The sequence below is a fragment of the Muntiacus reevesi genome, chromosome 4 (assembly GCF_963930625.1).
Source record: "Muntiacus reevesi chromosome 4, mMunRee1.1, whole genome shotgun sequence".
NCBI lineage: Eukaryota > Metazoa > Chordata > Mammalia > Artiodactyla > Cervidae > Muntiacus > Muntiacus reevesi.
The window spans coordinates 115,041,469-115,061,314 of NC_089252.1; the positions used below are offsets into that span (position 1 = coordinate 115,041,469).

At 51.8% G+C, this 19,846-nt stretch overlaps 1 protein-coding gene across 6 annotated transcripts in view; it reads right to left on the reverse strand.

Moving 5' to 3' along the window:
- Positions 1-19,846, reverse strand: part of NR2C2 (nuclear receptor subfamily 2 group C member 2) — a 111,388-nt gene that overhangs the window by 14,874 nt on the left and 76,668 nt on the right. For all 6 annotated transcript variants that reach the window (XR_010663021.1, XM_065933972.1, XM_065933967.1 and 3 more), the window contains 5 exons: positions 9,675-9,875; positions 3,855-3,957; positions 1,679-1,858; positions 852-999; positions 85-178 (listed from right to left, as the gene is read on the reverse strand). Coding sequence is in view for 5 of the 6 variants with exons in the window: in XM_065933972.1 (XP_065790044.1) it covers positions 85-178; positions 852-999; positions 1,679-1,858; positions 3,855-3,957; positions 9,675-9,875 (726 nt within the window). In the remaining variant the exon portion in view is untranslated. The remainder of the gene's footprint in view (positions 1-84; positions 179-851; positions 1,000-1,678; positions 1,859-3,854; positions 3,958-9,674; positions 9,876-19,846) is intronic.

A 19,846-nucleotide genomic window follows, 5' to 3' on the forward strand; every position in this document is an offset into this window, starting at 1 on the left:
ACCCTCCACCCGCCAGCGGGCGCTGGCGTCAGAGAAGCGCGCACGTGGAGGCAGAGGGCGGGGAGGGCGCGAGCGCGACGTCACCTTGCAGTCCGTGGCCAGGAGAACCGTCCCGTCCTCACGGATCAGAGGCTGCTGGATGTTCACAAGCATCCCTGGATCAAGAAGACCTGTTTGTCTAGTTAAGACATAAAGAAACCCAGAGTAGCTTCCAGTGTTTAGTGCAGAGTTCACGCTGCATCGACCCTGGGCGTCTGCGGGGCCAGGACGGAGGATGCGCTCACCTGCTCGGCGCCCAGCGAGCCGCCAGCCCTGCTCTGCAAGGAGACGCGCTCGGAGCTGGGCCTGCCCGAGACAGGACGCGATGCATCTCCCCAGCTCTACCAGTGATGCTGCCTGGCCTCGGAGCACCAGCAGGGCATGCGCAGCTCTGGGGCTTGCCCCAGCACAAAACAGGGCTTCCCATTTCCCTTTGCTTGTCTACAGTGAGGTTTGAGAGGTCACGTTAAACCCAGCGAATACACTGACCCACGGCACTGTCCAGACGACACCTGGGTCTCAGGCCTTTTATCTCTACTGCCAGAGCCCGGATCCTGACTCACGGAACAACCCTTTCCTTGCGTGGATGATACCTGAACTACAGCACGTAATCCGAGCCCCTGAGACAGGAAGCTCTGACCCCATCTTGAACCCCCTCCTGAGTCCACCCTCCGTGGGCCTGTCCAGGGCTGTGACGGCAGCGGCTCCAACAAGGTGGGCTGACGCCTGTAGGCGGGCTGTCAGCCCCACAAGGAGCAGCGGCGCCTCCCGTGTCAGCCCCAGGGGCCCCCAGGCTATTCACAGGCACTGACCTCGCCCCGTCCTTCTCGGCCACGAACGTCGGCGTGGCTATCAGAGGACTCCGCAGGTCCTTCCGGATGTAGATCTTCTCAGTGGACGCAGCACAATTGCTTGGTTTCTCCCGCTGCACGTCAAAGGGTTTCCGTTCACTCTGCACAGCTTAAGTGACAACAGAGACACCCGTGTTGAGAGGAAAGAGCCACACCCATAAAAGCCACGCCCTCCGGGGGGAGGTGGGGTCCCCTCGATCAAGCCGGCTGCTGTGGGGATGATAAGCTCCACGGCAGACATGCCTGGCCCAGTTTCTACTGGGGACTCTGGCTGCTCGCAGGACTCTCTCCCGGGGGAGAAACAGCCCCTCAAGTGGGCCCGACAGAGCTGCCCACGCCGCCGGGGTGGAGGTCACAGCAGCAGCCTAGCCTCTCCCTTCGGTGTCTGGCACGAGTGCACACACACGGGCCAGAAGCCACCAGAGACAGGCCTCCACGGGGAAAGAGAGGAGAGCCAGGCGCGGCAGGACAAGCGCGCTACTTCACAGGCGGGACCGGAGGCTCAGAGGCCACGTGCCGTGCCCAGGCCCCCCAGCGCCCGGGGCAGGGCCGGGGCTGCGTTCTCTCGGCTTCACCCCAAAGCCTGTGTCTGCTCCCCACACACACACTGGCTCCCGCACGTCGGGACGAGGTAGAAACCGACCTGCCCAGCAGCGGCGTCACCACACCCCCAGGCTGGCCCAGAGGGTGAGCCGGAAGGAAGCCGGCGGGCACGGTCTCCTTGGTGTATCCCCGAGACCCCCCATCCCCCCTCCTGTTAAGCTTGCGGGTATGGCCCTGTCACTCACACTCCATCTTCATGCCCATTTCCAAGCACTTCTTCAGCCGGCAGAACTGGCAGCGGTTCCGGTGGTGTTTGTTGATGATGCAGTCTTGGCTGCTCCGGCAGCTGTAGGTCAGGTTTTTCCTCACACTCCTTTTGAAGAAACCTTTGCAGCCTTCACAGCTGACAGCCCCATAGTGGCGGCCTGAAAGAGGAAGCCACATCTGTGGGCCTGGTGTGGGGGCTCCCGTGCTGGCAGCCACAGGCCAACCACAGACCTGAGCACTACTCGGGCCCCTGGGCCTACACACTCTCCTCCCACCTTCAGACGGGCCAGCGAGGCCATGACGGAGGCCGCAAGCCCGGACACGGTACACGGCGCTGGCAGACGGCTTGGCCGAGCTCGGCACCTGTCAGGGCCCGCGGAGAGGGCCGGGCGGGCGGCCGGCTGGGAAGCCCTCAGCTGCCCTGTCCTGCCGGGAGCCACGGAGCTGACAGCAGCCCTTGCTTCCTCAGCCCCCGGGGTCTCAGCCCACATTCACTGCCTCTGTGAGTCCCGTCCTGGCTGTAGACGGGGGCGTGACCGGAGGACGCAGCGTGGGGGCTGTGACCGCGAGGCCAGGCCCCAGGAAGGCCACCATGCCTGCGGCTCACGGGGGTCCCCAGTCCTCGAGACACACGCCCCAAACACAGCTCTTTATTCTGAGCCTGTTTACTCTGCGGTCTCTGAATTCTGACTGCCTCCCACATGAAAGGGTCCCGTCAGTTTACCTGTCCTCACAGCCCCAGCGGGGACGGACTCGGGCACGCTCCCCTGTAACCCAGTCATGACCACACTGCAGGGTCAGCGTTCACACGGTCACTGGGGACGGCGGCTGCAGAGCAACCCACCGCCCTGAGCTCTGACGTGTGGGGCCCTTCTCCAGCCGTGCAGCTGGGGGCCCCAACTGTGGGCCTCTAACAACAGTGGTGCTGAACTGACTCTGCACACATCATTTTCTCTTCCCTGCAGTGGATTTCCTCGGGCTCTCGAGGCCGTAGAGTGACCTCTCATATCTGGAGACAAAGGCACTGCAAGCCTGTGGTGAGCTTTAAGCCCAGAAGGGGGACGCTGAGCAGATTCTGTGGCCTCTGGCATGCTGAAGCTTCATTCATTTGCTCAAATCTTTCCAGTGTCTCTCCTTGTTGAGCAAGAAGATAGGGATATAGAGATGCAGGGGTCAGACAGGCCTGTCAGGAAGTAACTAGAAAAGAGCACATCCAGGGCCCAGAGGTCTGAACACAAGGGCAAGAGGACAAAGGCTGCACGGGGAGGCTCAGAGAAGGGAGCGCGCTGCGGCAGGAGCGGGCAAGGCTGGAGCTGACCTTCCTGGCCGGGGCTTGTCTTCCTCTTCAGAGGCTTGGCTCACCTGGGTTTTGCAAACTGGGACCACCAAGTACCCACAGCTGCTAAGAATGCAGCGACCACAGAGCAGAGGTCAGTGTCCCCGGCATCATTACCCTCGATGGCTCCCGCCGAGGCCAGGCCCCTCGTCCCCTCCTGACCACGGAGGCCCAGGAGTGCGTCCAAAGAGACACGGGGGCCGTGCGCGTTACGCTCCCCGGGCTGGGCTGCCAGCTGGAGCCCCCTTTTCTTTATCCGACAGTACATGCTCAACCACCGAGGTCACGAATGTGACTCCAAGCCTTTCCTGCCCTGGGACTCCAGCCGTAAGGGCATGTTCCCTCCTGCTTATCACCTGGGTGACAGTGAGGGCATGAGAGACGGAGCTGCCGTGAGGTCCAGGGAGGGCGGACAGCAGGCACGTCCTGTGCAACAGTGAGGCACTGGACAGATGGTGACTGCGCTCATGACTGGTTGCTTTTGTTTTCTGGGCCATAAGGTATGTGGGATCTTAGTTCTCTAACCAGAGATCACGCCCAGTGGAGGCATAGTTTTAATCACTGGACCGTGAGGGAAGTCTTGATTACCTTCTTACTAGTACCAAGATAATCAACATTCAACCATGATTTACAAATCACAGACTCAGTTTCTTGACTTTTTCTTTTGATTCCTATAATCTGACAACCTGATCTGCTTATGGACATCATCATTCTAATAAAGAAAAGTACAGTCACATTTTGAGCCCCCCCACACCCCCACCCGGATCTGGTCGTGGTCGGCCCCCGAGGCGCACCCAGCTTGACCACCGCTTACTTACCTGAGGCTTTGTCGCCGCACACCACACAGTACTCTACCACCTGGGGCCTCTGGACGTCGGTCTTCCCCAGCAAACGCTCCACAGAAGCAGAGTCCGTGACGATCTAAGAATAAACAGGAAATAACATGATGAATACACAGAAGAACAGTACAAAAAAGATCTTCATGACCCAGATAACCATGATGGTGTGATCACTCACCTACAGCCAGACATCTGGAATGCGAAGTCAAGTGGACCTTAGGAAGCATCCCTATGAACAAAGCTATTGGAGGTGATGGAATTCCAGTTGAGCTATTTCAAATCCTGAGAGATGATGCTGTGGAAGTGCTGTACTCAATATGCCAGCAAATTTGGGAAACTCAGCAGTGGCCACAGGACTGGAAAAGGTCAGTTTTCATTCCAATCCCAAAGAAAGGCAATGCCAAAGAATGCTCAGACTACCGCACAATTGCACTCATCTCACACGCTAGCAAAGTAATGCTCAAAATTCTCCAAGCCAGGCTTCAACAGTAGGTGAACCGTGAACTTCCAGATGTTCAAGCTGGATTTAGAAAAGGCAGAGAAACCAGAGATCAAATTGCCAACATCTGCTGGATCACTGAAAAAGCAAGAGAGTTCCAGAAAAACATCTACTTCTGCTTTATTGACTATGCCAAAGCCTTTGACTGTGTGGATCACAATAAACTGTGGAAAATTCTTAAAGAGATGCGAATACCAGACCACCAGACCTGCCTCCTGAGAAATCTGTATGCAGGTCAAGAAGCAAGAATTTAAACTGGACATGTAATAACAGACCGGTTCCAACTTGGGAAAGGAGTACGTCAAGGCTGTATATTGTCACCCTGCTTATATAACTTACATGCTGTGTACATCATGTGAAATGCTGGGCCGGGTGAAGCACAGCTGGAATCAAGACTTCTGGGAGAAATCTCAATAACCTCAAATACACAGATGACACCAAACTTATGGCAGAAAGCGAAGAAGAACTAAAGAGCCTCTTGAAGGTGGAAGAGGAGTGAAAAAGTTGGTTTAAACCTCAACATTCAGAAAACATTCATGAAAGATCATGGCATCTGGTCCCATCACTTCATGGCAAATAGATGGGAAAACAATGGAAACAGCTGATAGACTTTATTTTCTTGGGTTCCAAAATCACTGCTGATGGTTGACAGCAGCCATGAAATTAAGACACTTGCTCCTTGGAAGAAAAGTTATGACCAACATAGACAGCATATTAAAAAGCAGAGACATTACTCTGCCGACAAAGGTCTATCTAGTCAAAGCTATGGTTTTTCCAGTAATCATGTATGGATATGAGAGTTGGACTATAAAGAAAGTTGAGCGCTGAAGAATAGAGATACTTTTGAACTGTGGTGCTGGAGAAGACTCTTGAGAGTCCCTTGGACTGGAAGGAGATCCAACCAGTCCATCCTAAAGGAGATCAGTCCTGAATATTCATTGGAAGGACTGATGCTGAAGCTGAAACTCTAATACTTTGATCACCTGATGTGAAGAACTGACTCACTGGAAAAGTCCCTGATGTTGGGAAAGAGTGAAGGCAGAGGAGAAGGGAACGACAGAGGATGAGATGGTTAGATAGCATCACTGACTTGATGGACATGAGTTTGAGCAAGCTCTGGGAGTTGGTGATGGACAGGAAGGCCTGGGATGCTGCAGTCCATGGTGTCACAGACTTGGGACACGACTGAGCGACTGAACTGAGCTGAAGATGATGAAAACCCAGAGCAAGAAGCCAAGTCAGGCTCAACTGTGAATTCCTAATCTCTGTTCTAAGAACAACTCTGGGCAGAACTGGGAAAATCCCACTTGACAACCTCACCTGCCAGCAGGAATGGGAGGCTGTGCCTCTGGCCCATGCCCTTCAGCAGTGGCGGGGGTGGGTATGGGGCTGCCCGGGGTCAGACGCTGCTTCTCAATGACCCACCCTCCAACCTGCTACCACCACCAAGACCCGGGGCTGCGGAGGAGTCCCATGCAGCTGCTCCAACCGTGAGGACAAGGAGGTCTCTCTGGCTGCTTCTCTACTTTCATCAAACAGCTTGGAATTCAGACTAGTACATTTAGCAGAAAAATAATTAAGCCTTACTGATTAAACAACTAGCTCTCTCGTGAGGCTCTGGAAGTGGAGGGATCAGGACAGGGGACCTTTGAAACCTCTTTCTCCTCCCTCTGTAGGTGACTTTCTACATGACCCACACTGCTCTCCATCTGCAAGAGTAACGTGACTGAAATGAAAAGGGCACATGGAAGAGTGACCAGCAGCCGCTGTGAAACGATGTGGGTCACAGCCCAGTCGAGGCCAAGGAGCTTGTGTAACTCAATGAAGCCACGAGCCGTGCCACGCAGGCTCACCCGAGACGGACGGGCCAGAGTGGAGACAAGTGTGCTCCACTGGAGGAGAGAGTGGCAAACCACTCCAGTATTTTTGCTCGCGAGCTCCCCAAACACGGACAGTATGAAAAGGTAGAAAGATATGACGCTGGAAGATTAGCCACCCAGGTCAGAAAGTGTCCAATATGCTACTGGGCTAAGAGTGGAGGGCAACTGCTGATAGCTCCAGAAGGAATGAAGGGCTGGGCCAAAGTGGAAACAACGCTCAGTTGTGATGTGTCTGGTGGTAAAAGTCAAGTCTGATGCTATAAAAGAACGACATGGCACAGGAACCTGGAACGTTAGGTCTATGAATCAAGGTAAGTTGGATGTGGCCAAGCAGGAGATGGCAAGAGTGAGCATCAACATCTTAGGAATTAGTGAACTAAAATGGACGGGAACGGGAGAATGTAATTCAGATGACCATTGTATCTACTGCTGTGGCAAGAATCTGTTAGAAGAAATGGAGTAGCCATCATAGTCAACCAGAGTCTGAAATGCAGTACTGGGATGCAATCTCAAAATTAGCAGAAAATCTCAGTTCATTTCCAAGGCAAACCATTCAACGTCACAGCAATCTAAGTCTATGCCCCAACCACTGATGCCAAAGCTGAAGTTGACCTGTTCCATAAAGACCTTCTAGAACAAACACCAAAGAGATGTGCTTTTCATCACAGGGGACTGGAACGCAAAAGTAGGAAGTCAAGAGATACCTGGAGTAACAGCAAGTTTTGGCTTGGAGTACAGAATGAAGCAGAGCAAAGGCTCACAGTTTTTCCAAGAGAACGCACTGGTCAGAGCAAACACCCTCTTTCAAAAGCACATAAACCTCACCAAGGGGTTAGTACCAAAATTAGACTGAAATTCTTTGCAGCCAAAGATGGAGAAACTCTTAAGCAGTTAGCAAAAACAAGACCTGGAGCCGACTGTTGCTCAGATCATGAACTCCTTATTGCAAAATCCAGGTTTTAATTGAGAGTAGGGGAAACCACTGGGCCATTCAGACATGACTTAAATCAGATTCCTTATGGTTATACAGTAGAAGTAATGACTGACTGGTTCAAAATTGGGAAAGAAGTACAACAAGGCTGTATATTACCACCCTGCTTATTTAACTTACATGCAGAGTGCATCATGTGAAAGGCCAGGTTGAATAAATCACAAGCTGGAATCAAGATTGCTGGGAGAAATATCAGCAACCTCAGATACGCAGATGACACTACTCTAATGGCAGAAAGTAAAGAGGACCCAAAGAGCCTCTTGATGAAGGTGAAAGAACAGAGTGAAAAGCTGGCTTAAAACTCAACATTCAAAAAACTAATATGACAACATTAGGTCCTATCATTTCATGGCAAATAGAAAGGGGAAGAGTGGAAAGAGTGATATATTTTATTTTCTTGGGCTACGAAAACCACTGCAGACAGTACTGCAACCATTAAATTAAAGGATGCTTTCTCCTTGGAAGGAAGGGTATGACAAAGGTATTAAAATGCACAGACATCACTTTGCCAACAAAGGCCTGTACAGTCAAAGCCACGGTTTCTCCAGTGGTAACATACAGATACGAGAGAGCTGGACCATAAAGAAGGCCGAGTGCCAAAGAATCAGTGCTTTCGAACTGTGGTGTGGGAGAAGACTCTCGAGTTCCTTTGACCGTAAGGAGATCAAACTAGTCAATCCTAAAGGAAATCAGTCAACCCTGAATATTCACTGGAAGGACTGCTGCTGAAGGTCCGATACTTAGGCCACCTGATGTGAAGAGCTGACTCACTGGAAAAGACCCTGATGCTGGGAGTGACTGAAGGAAAAAGCAGCAGCAGGCAGCAGACAATGAGATGGCTGGATGGCATCACTGACTCAATGGACATGAATTTAAGCAAATTTCAGGAGACAGTGAAGGGCAGGGAAGCCTGGCCTGCTGCAGTCCACGGGGTGGCAGAGTTGGACATGACTGAGTGACTGAACAACCAGCACCATCAGTAAGCCTTAAACTGGTCTAAGCAGTGAAACACACAGGAATCATCATGCGGGATGACCTCTTTTAAGAGAAGCAAGAATCACAGCCGTCCTCTCACCAGCGAGGAGTCTAAGCAAGCGGGGAGGAATTCAGATTTCAGGTGATGACAATGGAAGCTGGGAAGGGAAGGATGAGGAGACACTCACTGAGGCCATCAGGCAGTGTCTGCTCTGAAAGCTAGGCACACTGTTGTTCTGAACACAGCGTGAGCAGAAGGAAACAAACCCTCTCCTCCTGGATTTTCTCCACAGCAGAATGCCCCCTTCAAAATACGTGGATTCTTAGCAGCACTGTTCACAGGAGTCTAAAGGTCGAAGCAACCCCAGTATCCATCAACAGATGAATGGATAACCCATGCGTGGTCCATCCAGAGTGGAATATCATTCAACTTTAGAAGGAAAGAATCCTGATACATGTGACCACACAGATGAACCATGAGGATACTGGGCTCAGTGGAATTAGCCAGTCACAGAAGGACAAATATTACAGGAGTCTACTTATGTGAGGTCCCTAGAGTCATCAGACCCACAGAAGGCAGAGGAGTGGTAGCCAGGGGCTGGGGAAGGGTGGGAACAGGAGGTGTTTAGTGGCTACAGAGCTTCGGTTGGGGAGGATGGAGCGTTCTGTCGATGGACCAGGGCGGGGGCATGCTGCAAAACAATTGTCAATACACTAAACTGGACATTTAAAACTGATTAAAGCAGTGAAGTTCACATGTTACCACAATTTTTTCTTTTCTTTTTTTAATTAGAGAACAGAACCAAATGAGACCGTGGACTGCAGGCGCCCTGTGCCTGGCCAACGCGGGACCCTGGCCTCAAGCGCCTGCTCCCCCAGGGGCTGGGCCTGGACACTTGGCGCGTCCCAGTAAGCCTGCTCTTCTGCCAGCTCGTGCGCCTGCCCTTCCTGCACCGCCCAGACCCCACCTTGCCCCCAGAGGGCGGAGCAGGGCAGGGACAGAGACCAGAGGCAGCCCACAGGAGCAAGGACAGACAGGGGGCTGGCCAGGCCGAGGAGGGTCAGAACCAGCCGGCCCTCGCCGGGCGTGTCAGCCTTGTGGAGACAGTCCTCTGGGAACCACGCTGACCTCTCAGTCCGTCTCTGTCTCTGCCCTCCCCGGGCACTGCAGCGGCTGCCTTCTGGGCCTTGCCCCTCACCTGCTGGTTTTTTTTTTTTTTAATTTTATTTTATTAGTTGGAGGCCAATTACTTCACAACATTTCAGTGGGTTTTGTCATACATTGACACGAATCAGCCACCTGCTGGTTTTCACTTGAGCCAAGGCAGCAACCCGCCACGGCTGCAAGCCCCGAAGGACCTCCAGAGACAGAGCTGGCCTCCAGAATAGAGGGGAGAGTCCAGAACAGCGTGGGAGCAGAAATGCTGAGATAAACGCCTGTCAACGGGTCTTACTTGGATCCTGCCGGGGACGAGGTTGTCCGAGGTAGTGAATATGAGCTGCTTGGCACTGGAGGTCTCCGGGGAAGCCAGGATCACCTTCCCAGTTCCAGCTCCATCGGGGCTGGTCAGGATGAACTGCTGCTTGGGGGATCCGGAGGCGTCCACCGCGGTGACGATCTGGATCTTCTGTCCCGTCTGTTGGTCGGTCACGATCTACAAGACATAACACGGAGGGGCTCTCACGGGGCACGGGCAGCGGCTGCCAGCACCAGCCTGGAGTCGGCTGGTCCAGGACGGGCTCACCAGTGCCGGAGACAGAGCAGACAGCAGGGAGCTGTCCAGAGTCCACTTTTCACAAAACCGTGTCATTCCGGGTGTTATCATCCCCACTGCTTTTACAATCACAATGCTCTTCAGAATGAGGGCAAGGGAAATCGCATGAAGGCGCTCCAGAGGCACAGACGTCAGTGACGAGGTCAGTCCTGGGGGCGTGACACACGGCTTGTGACTGCGGTCAGCTCTGCTGTACCCTGCGCATGACAGCAGCTCGGGGACTAGATCCCCGGTTCTCATCAGGAGGAAAGCCAACATTGCTTTCCTTTATCTCTTCTCTGCATCTGTATGAGATGGCGCATGATAACTAAACATTCCCTGGCCATCACTTTACAATGTATCCAAGTTACCATGTTCTACACTCAGAACAGTGCTGCGTATCAATTGCGTTTCAGTAACACTGGACCAAGAAAGGCCCCTTGTATTACAAATGAAATGGAGACAATAATAAAGAGAGATGGTAGCTTAACTTACACATATACATACAGAGAGTTAATAAGGAGGCACACGCGTCCACGTGTTATGGACCCTGTATGTATGGATGTGCGCATCTCCTTGCTCTAGGCAAACGGAGAAATGGCAGCAGCCCTAGCTTTTGTTTGCTGGCCGTGCCGCCTGGTACGTGGGGTCTTAGTTCCCCGACCAGGGATGGAACCCAGGCACCCTGCACTGGAAGCGTGGCGCCCAAACCACTGGATGAGCAGGGAATGCCCTCACCTGAGTTTCTGAACCCCAAGCTGACAAAGGCTGCTTTAAAGAAGGGCAGCCTCTGAAGGGCAGGCCCTGTAAATTCCCGCTTTGGAGTGACGCACGCAGGGGGCTCCTTGCTGACGCCCCAGCTTCCCCCCATCCTGACTCAGAGGTCCTCAAGCAGAGACATGACACCTGACCGGGGGCTGCACCCCCAGAGGCGGCACCGCAGAGAGGCCGTGAACGAGGCCGCGGCAGGCCTGGGGCAGTGAGGGCCGACTCCTGAGCCTGGCATTCCGGGGACGCCCACTGCTTAGGAGCCCCCCGCCAGAGGGAGCCTCTTCCCTGCGTCCCTGCCCCAGTGCACCAGCCATGACTAATCAGCTGCTGCGGGAAGAGCAACTTCTCTTCCTCCTGCTCTGATGTTCTCGGAAGCTGTTCCAGCCCCTTCCTGACTCTCTTCCAGGCCAGGCGCCTGGCCTGGAGCACTGCCCGCTCTCTCCCTGAGGACCCCAACAGGCCTTCCCGGCAGACAGGACTCCTGGGGCGCCTGCGCTGGGCCCTGGGCCGGGCAGATGTGTGGTGTCTCTGGGGGACCCCAGTGCCCTGGAGCGCATCTACAGACGTGACTGTGCCCCCTCCTGGCAGAACTGCTTCGGGACACGGCATCCCCAGGTTCCGACAGCAAACGCAGAGTCCTGCCGAACAGCTCTGCCAACGCTCAGTACAGAAAACGAGACAACGCTGGCAGGCGCAGAAGAAATGACGCAGGCAAGGAGCGTCAGCCGCTTAACGCGCGTTTACCGGGCAGCACCGCTCCCGGTGCTGAGGGTGGAGGTGGCAGCCCGGTGGGGAGCCGCCCTGCAGGAGGGCAGAGCGACCGCGCAGCTGCCTCACATTCAGTCGCCACGCAGGAGACCAAACGGCAGGGGAACGAGCTGAACACATCACGGGGAAGGAGGAGTGGACCGGAGCCCAGCACACGTCACTCCCGACGAGGGGCCAAGGCCCTCGGCGCCTGAAGCCGCGCACTCACCGTTACCACCCGCGGCGTGCCGGGCCCCAGAGCAGGCCCACAGGAGACAGAGAGCTGGACTGGGTGAGACAGCACGTCCCGGCGGCCCAGGGAGGCCGCCTGCCTCCTTCGCGAGGAGCGAAGCTGCACGGCCTTCGAAAGGCCCTCCCCTCGCCTGGAGATCTGGGAGTCAAGAGGTCTGACCTCCTCTTCACGCCTGTCAGCTCTCACTTCCTTCCTGAGGTGTTCTGGGACCTCACAGTGACCATGAGGCTGAGAGGGCTCGCTAGCACACACGGGCAGCAGACTCCGGAATGAGACTGAGACATCAAACTGAGAGGACGTGGCCAAAGATTAGGCCTCCTGTGGAGGAGAGAGGTGTGGCGGGGAGAACCACGTCCCCTCAGAAAGATGTCTCAGCCCTGCCCCCAGGACTCACGTGGGTGACCTAACGGAACAGCCTCTGCGGACGTCGTCGGCTTCAGGTGACAGCAGACTGCGCTGCCCTTCCCAGGCGGCAGCGACCGGTGCAAGCAGAGACGCGCCCCTAGAGCCTTAAGACAGAGCCCGGCCGGGCCGACACCGGGACTCCAGGCTTCTGGCCCCCAGAACTGTGAGAGGAACACATTTCTGTTGTTTTAAGCAACTCCGTTTGTGGGCATCTGTTGCAGCAGCCCCAGGAAACAAACATAAGAGGCAAACTTTAATTTCTTCACTTGGAACAAATATTCAGACTCCCAACCTGCCAGCTCTGTAACAGGCTGCGGACGGGCCGGGAGGGGCCGGGGGAGTACTGGAACGAGGGCGCTGCTCCGACTCTTAAGGGCAAGGCCTTCCACAGTCTGGTGACTGTCAGTGCTGCTCTAATGCTGGTTTTGAAAACTGCTTTTGTTCCAACGTGACGGACACACTGCTTCCCTGCTGGCTCAGCCGCTAAAGAGTAGCCTGCAATGCGGGAGACCTGGGTTCTACCCCTGGGTTGGGAAGATCCCCTGGAGAAGGGAAAGGCTACCCACTCCAGTGTTCTGGCCTGGAGAATTCCAAGGACTGTATAGTCCATGGACTGATACATTAGAGAACAATTTGAGTCTAATGTGAATTGTGAGTTTGTTTACTACGCTCTGTTCAGTGAGAAACACCGGGTGAACACAAAATGCCTCCCGCTGAAGCAAGTGGTGGGAGAGAAGCCAGCGCCAGGCCCAGGAACCCCGGGACGTGGCCCCCGCACCCTCCACAAGCAAGGTCCAGGTCTCCCTCAAGGAGAAACGCCACATGTACTGGAGTCAGCATGTATCCCTAACTGCTGACACATGTAACGTGGCAGTTTACATTCAGTCCACGCCTGTCTTTAGTGTCCGCAACAGCGCCTGCGTGTCGTGCCCCTCACGCCATCTCGTCCCGTTAGCCCTGGGTGGTTCTCGCCACTCACTCTGCACAGGGCGCACTGCTGGGGATGTGCAGCCCCGTCAGAGCAGGGCCAGCTGCACTCTACCAGCCCAGGGCCCCCCGTTCTAAGCCAAAAGGCCGTCAGCGACGCCTTGCCATGCTGCCGTTTCCGTCTGTTCACCCTCTCTGTCTCAGCCAGGCGGGGCCCATCGCTTCCACTGGAAAGAGCTTGAAGGCAGAAAGCTAGTCATGAGGTGACACGTTTCATTTCTCCAAACTTTACAGTAAAAAACCAAAACCCGATCGACGACATTTAAAACTGGGATATTTCCCATAAAAATCCTGTTTACTGCTCTTCTGGCTTTCCTGGTGGCTGAGGGGTAAAGAATCCACCTGCAATGCAGGAGATGTGGGCTCAATCCCTGGACTGGGAAGACCCCCTGGAGGAGGGCATGGCAACCCACTCCAGTGGTCTTGCCTGGAGAATCCCACAGACAGAGAAGCCTGGTGGGCTATCCATCCATGGAGTCACAAAGAGTCGGACACAAATGACCACCCACGTTCGCGCGCACACACACGCACAGAGCTCTTTTTAACAAACCAGCAGCTCTGGCCGTCCTGGGCCCATGTTCCCCGGGTACCAGCTGGGTGGGCGCGGCTGCCGCTTTAGCTGGCTTCCCCGACCCCTGCCTCGCCCTCCTCCTCCACCGCATGGTCCTGTGAACACCTGAGCCTGTGAGTCCGAGACGGCGCTTGGAGCTGCAGCCTCGCCTGGAACGCCTGCCCACTGCCTCCCAGCCGCGTCAGCGTGGAGCGGCCCTCGAGCTTCCGAGCCTGCTTACATCTCTAAAAAGGGATCACTAGGCAAGTGGAACAACACGTGTGAGAGTGCTGAGCGCAAGGCCCAGGACGTAACAGGACCTAGATGAAAGTGTTTCCCCTCTCTGAGCTCTCACACGCTTCTCTCCCGCACTTGGGAAGTCCTGTCTCAGCCATTTATCTCATCAATTCTCCCCACTGAGTAAATCAGAACTTTCTTTTGCAGCTCACCCACGCATGTCAGGCACTAGGCTCAGTTCAGTCGCTCAGTCACGTCTGACTCTTTGCGACCCTGTGGACTGCAGCACACCAGGCCTCCCTGTCCATCACCATCTCCCGGAGCTTGCTCAAACTCACATCCATCAAGTCGGTGATGCCATCCAACTATCTCATCCTCTGTCGTCCCCTTCTCCTCATGCCCTCAATCTTTCCCAGCATCAGAGTCTTTTCCAACGAGTTAGCTCTTCACCTCAGGTGGCCAAAGTATTGGAGCTTCAGCTTCAGCATCAGTCCTTCCAATGAACACCCAGGACTGATCGCCTTTAGGATGGACTGGTTGGATCTCCTTGCAGTCCAAGGGGCTCTCAAGAGTCTTCTCCAACACCACAGCTCAAAAGCATCAATTCTTCGCCACTCAGCTCTCTTTATGGTCCAACTCTTACATCTGAACATGACTACTGGAAAAACCATAGCCTTGACTAGACAGACCTTTGTTGGCACAAGGCTAGAAGACAGACATTATGGAGATGGTGCCTGCTTTCACCAAGCTTTTAGTTTAATGAGAGAAAGACTGGCAAAAAAATAAGTAAACAGACCAACCAGGAAATAATTTAAGTGTATGATACATGCTTTGAGGGGAAGATCAGGCTGGGGTAAGAGAAAAATATAGGCACTTTAGAAAGAGAGATGAGGGAAGGCCTTTGTGATGAGGTGACATTTCAAAGAAGATTCAACGCCAAGGAGAAGGGTGCCAGGTACAGATTTAGGGGAGAGTGTGTTCTAAGCAACAGGAGATGTTCTGGCATGTGGGAAGTCCTGAGAGCAAGGGACTCTGGGACTGACATCAGGCCCGAGGATCTAGAGGGGAGGGGCTGGCCCTGTGGGGAGTGTGGGCTTCTAAAGCACAGTGACAGCCACGCAGGGGCTGCTTCCCCCGAACCAGGTCTTCTGGTTCCTTGTCCTACTGGACACCTATCCTATACTATATCATATGCACATACATCCACACATGCATGCCAGACAGACACATAGACCTTTACATAATACACACAAAATGTGTCATCATTACAGGTCAGCACATGTTACAGGATAACAAAGGACAGCAGCAGAGAAGACTAAACTTAAAATGAAAAAGGTAAAAAGTGTTAAAATTTTGTTTGGAGTACACAAAAAGGTGAATGAATTTTTAACTTAAATAACTCAGGAATAATCAGCGTTGCTCACAGGCAACAATGATAAAAACAAGTATCTTCTTCATTCGGCCCCACCAATGCCTCAACTCCTACAAGTTCAGGTGGGTAAAACATCTGACAAAGTTTTCTTTCTTACCTAAGGTAAAACATGCTTTTCAAAGTTTTAAGTGAGGGAATGATGGGAAACAAAGACCTTCTTAGATGTTGGCTGGAGAAAAGGGAAACAGGACACCGGAAACTGGGGGACAGTGAGGGCGCCCCGGGGCGGCCCGGTTGAGAGCAGGCAAGGAGGGCGGGGTGCAGGGGGGAGGATCGAGGAGGACGGGGTGCAGGCGGAGGAGCACGGAGGACGGGGTGCAGGCGGGGAAGAGCGCGGGGGACAGCGGAAGGCGGGGAGGAGCGAGGAGGACGGGGTGCAGGCGGGGAGGAGCGAGGAGGGCAGGGTGCGGGGGCGGGGTGTGCTCACAGAGGCGGTGGCGTTAGAAGCGACTCTCTGGTCTCCAGTCAGAGCAGGCGGGTGGATGGGTGACAGGCGGCAGGGACTAAGAGTCTGTTTCTGGCTTCCCAAGTGTGAGATGTCCAGGTGAGGATGTCCAACAAACTACCGGACAGATGGGTCAAGCTCAAAGTATACTTCCAGCTTCAACTTCCACACATGAAGTGCTGGGAAGTCATCATTCCGCCCTTAAGAAAAACTATACAAACTGAAAACCAAGGACTTTCCTTGAGGGCTCACCACAGAGCTGACCTTTGTGAGGCAAACAGATCTGGAGAGAAGTCAAGTCATCAGGTCTGAGGTCTGCTCACCTGGCTCAGGAGTCAAGTGGGCAGGACACACAAGTGGCAATCACAGTGAGGTGGGGCGCCTCATACACACTGGCATGGGAGCGAGAAACGCCTGGGGCTGGGGAGGGGGCGCTCACAGGCACAGAGGGTCCCACGCTTTCATGAGCTTCAGCTCCAGGAACCCTGCTTGGTTCCCCTGGTAAAGAGATGGGAACGATTCTCTGGTGACTCTGGCAGGGGAAGGGAAGAGTATTCTTGATAACAACAAAACAAAAAGCTCTATGTAACAAAGGTCTATTCCCCAGGAGAAAAGACTTTATCAGAGACTTGTCTTATCCCACTGAGGAAAGGGCATTTCTTCAACTCCAGGTCCCTCTACCCTGCCGTTCTCATCTAAGTGGGGGCAGGGGAAAGAAATAAATACTTGTGAAGGTCATAGCCTAAGGACAAAGGACCACTAAGACACTGAGATTTCATCATAAGATTATAGACCTAGACAGTGTATTAAAAAGCAGAGACATCACTTTGCCGACAAAGGTCCGTCTAGTCAAATCTATGGTTTTTCCAGTGGCCATGCATGGATGTGAGAGTTGGACCATAAGGAAGGCTGGTGGTAGTGGTGGTTCAGTTGCTAAGTCATGTCCAACTCTTGTGACCCCATGGACTGCAGCCTGCCAAGTGTCTCTGTCCACAGGATTCTCCCGGGAAGAATACCGGAGTGGGCCGCCATTTCCTTCCCCAGGGGCTCTTCTCAACCCAGGAATAGAAACCAAGACTCCTGCCTTGCAGGCTGGTTCTTTACTGATGGAGCTAAATTGATGCTTCTGAACTGTGGTGTTGGAGAAGACTCCTGAGAGTCCCTTGGACTGCAAGGAGATCAAACCAGTCCATCCTAAAGGAAATCAACCATGAATAATTCATTGGAAGGACTAATGCTGAAGCTGAAGCTCCGATACTTTGGTCACCAGATTCAAAGAGCCAACTCATCAGAAAAGACCCTGACGCTGGGAAAGATTGAAGGCAGGAGGAGAAGGGGACGACAGAGGACGAGATGGTTGGATGGCATCACTGACTCGACAGGCATGAGTCTGAGCAGGCTCCGGGAGTTGGTGACGGACAGGGAAGCCTGGCGCGCTGCGGATCCATGGGCTCGCAGAGTTGGACATGACTGAACAACCATCACCCTCCCCTTACGCCTTACCAACTGGGCTACAGAACGCTAACAGCGGATTACGCCTGAGCATCAAGACACAAACTCTCTGAGGAGGAATATCTAGGGAAGCTCAAAGTCAAGAGGACAAAAACAAAGACTCTAGAGGAATCTGAAGTCTCAGCCAGTTACAGCTACAGCAAACATTAAATACAGCTCAACTCCCAGCCAGAATAACATAACCCCTCATTGTAGAGGCTGACTTACTTCAGTTCCTGTTATCTAACACAGCCAATATTGTCTGACATTTAGCAAAAAAAAAAAAAAAAAATTACACAGAATTTCAAACGATAAGAAAAATACAATCTAGAAAGACAAAACAAGCATCAGAGCCAGATGTGACACAAATGTTAGAATTACCAGAAAAGGAATTTAAAATAACCTATGATTAGTATCTAAGGATCTCTGAAGGGAAAAAAAAAAAGACAACATGCAAGAACAAATGAGAAATCTACAGAGAGATGAAAATTCTCAGAAAACATAAAATGCTAGAAATCAAAAATTCTGTAGCAGAAATGAAGTATGCCTTGACAGGCTCACTGGACACAACCAAGGGAACAACTGGTGAGCTTGAAGACAGGCCCACAGGGACTCTCCTAACTGAAATGTGGAGGGGAAAAGCATGGGAAAAAACAAATACAGGATACAAATGCAACACACAAAACCCAGAACACAATATCCAACAACTATGGGACAGCTGCAGGAGACAACAGAGATGTAACTAGAATACCAGAAGGAGAAAGAAGAAGAAACGTTTAAGGTGATAATAGCTGAGAACTTTCCATAATTAATGACAAAATATCAAACCACAGATCCACGAAGCTCAGAAAGCATCAAGCGCAGTAAGCACTCAGAACCCACATTTCAGTAAATCCTGTTCATAAGGAGTTTAACTCTCCCTGTCAGAAACACAAGAAAAGATTTCTCTCCCACTCTCCCTTTGGGAGAAAAGCCCACCTCACCTATAAAGAAAAAAACAAAATTTAGAGCAGATTTGTCTTTAGAAACCATGCAAGACAGAAGATGGTAGAGCAAAATATTTCAAAAGCTGTTGAAATAAACCACCCAACTAAAATTCTATATTTGACAAACATATCCTTCAAAAGTGAAGGAGCCTCCATCAATAAATGGATAAATCAATTATGGCACACACACATGGTGGAGTACTATGTAGCCCTGAAGAAGAATAACATACATGCCATAAATGTGGATAAACATCATGTCAGACACAAAACAAGCCAGACTCAAAAAGGTCACATACCATGTGACTCCATTTATATAAAATATCCAGAAGTGATAAATCCATAGAGATAGAATTCAGATAACCACTAGGGACCAGGCAGGAGGAGGAACAGGGAAAACTGCACAGTGGGTTAAGGGGAGTGAACAAGTGAAAGAAATGTTTTGGAACTTGTCAGAAGAGGTGGCTGCATCATATTATGAATATGTTAAATGCCATGTAACTCTTTACTTTAAAAAGCTTAATTTTATGTCATGTATTTCACAGAAAATCATTAAAAAAAACAAACCAAAAAAACCAATAACAAAAAATTCAAAGTGAAATAAAGACTTTCTCAGACAAAAACTTCACAAATTCATCACCAGCAGATACACCTTGTAAGAAATGTTCCAAGGTTTTCTTCAGGCAGAAGGTAAATGGAACAGATCAGGAACTTGAATTTACATAAAGAATGGGAGGACACCAAAGAAGGAATCAATGAAGGTAAAACTAAACCTTGTTTTTCTTATTCTTAATTGATCTTAAAAAAAAAACAACGGTAAAACTAAGTAACACGTACTGGGTGACTACAGCATGTGGGTAGGCGAGAGGAGTCACAGCATCACAAAGGGTGGGAGGCAGGGGCGGGCAACTCTGTGAGAAGGTTCCCATTACACGCCAAACAGAATGCTGTCAGTTGAAAATAAACTGAGGTTAGTTTAAAATGTACATTGTAAACTTTACGGCAACAACTAAAAACACTTGTAAAGAAGTACATGTGATACACTAAGAAAAGAGATAAAAGTGGGATCAGATAAGTTGCTCAATCAAAACTTTAGGCAGAAAAAGAAGCCTGGCATCATACCAGGAACAGTTACATACATGGTAATATTAATTCAAATATATTCACAATCCACTTTAAATGTGGATATTCTATATACACCATCCAAAAGAGATTTGTCATCTGGATAAAAAAAAGAAGACTCGACTATACACTGTCTACAGAAAACCCTAAAGCCAGACAGGTGAAAAGTAAAAAGTCAAAAGACAGCTAGAATAACTACTTTAATGTAAAGACAAAGCAGACTTCAGAACAAGGAAAATTTCAGGCATAAAAAGGGGCTTCGTATGATAAAATGGCTCAATTCCCAGCAAAGACATAACAACCCTCTAAAGGTGCATGCGCCCAGTAACAGGACAACAAAATACATGCGGCAGAAGAGGATAGAACTGCCAAAAAGAAACAAAGTAATCAACCATTACATCTGGACTTATCCCTTCTCTGTCAGATTATGCAGGCAGAAAATCAATAAG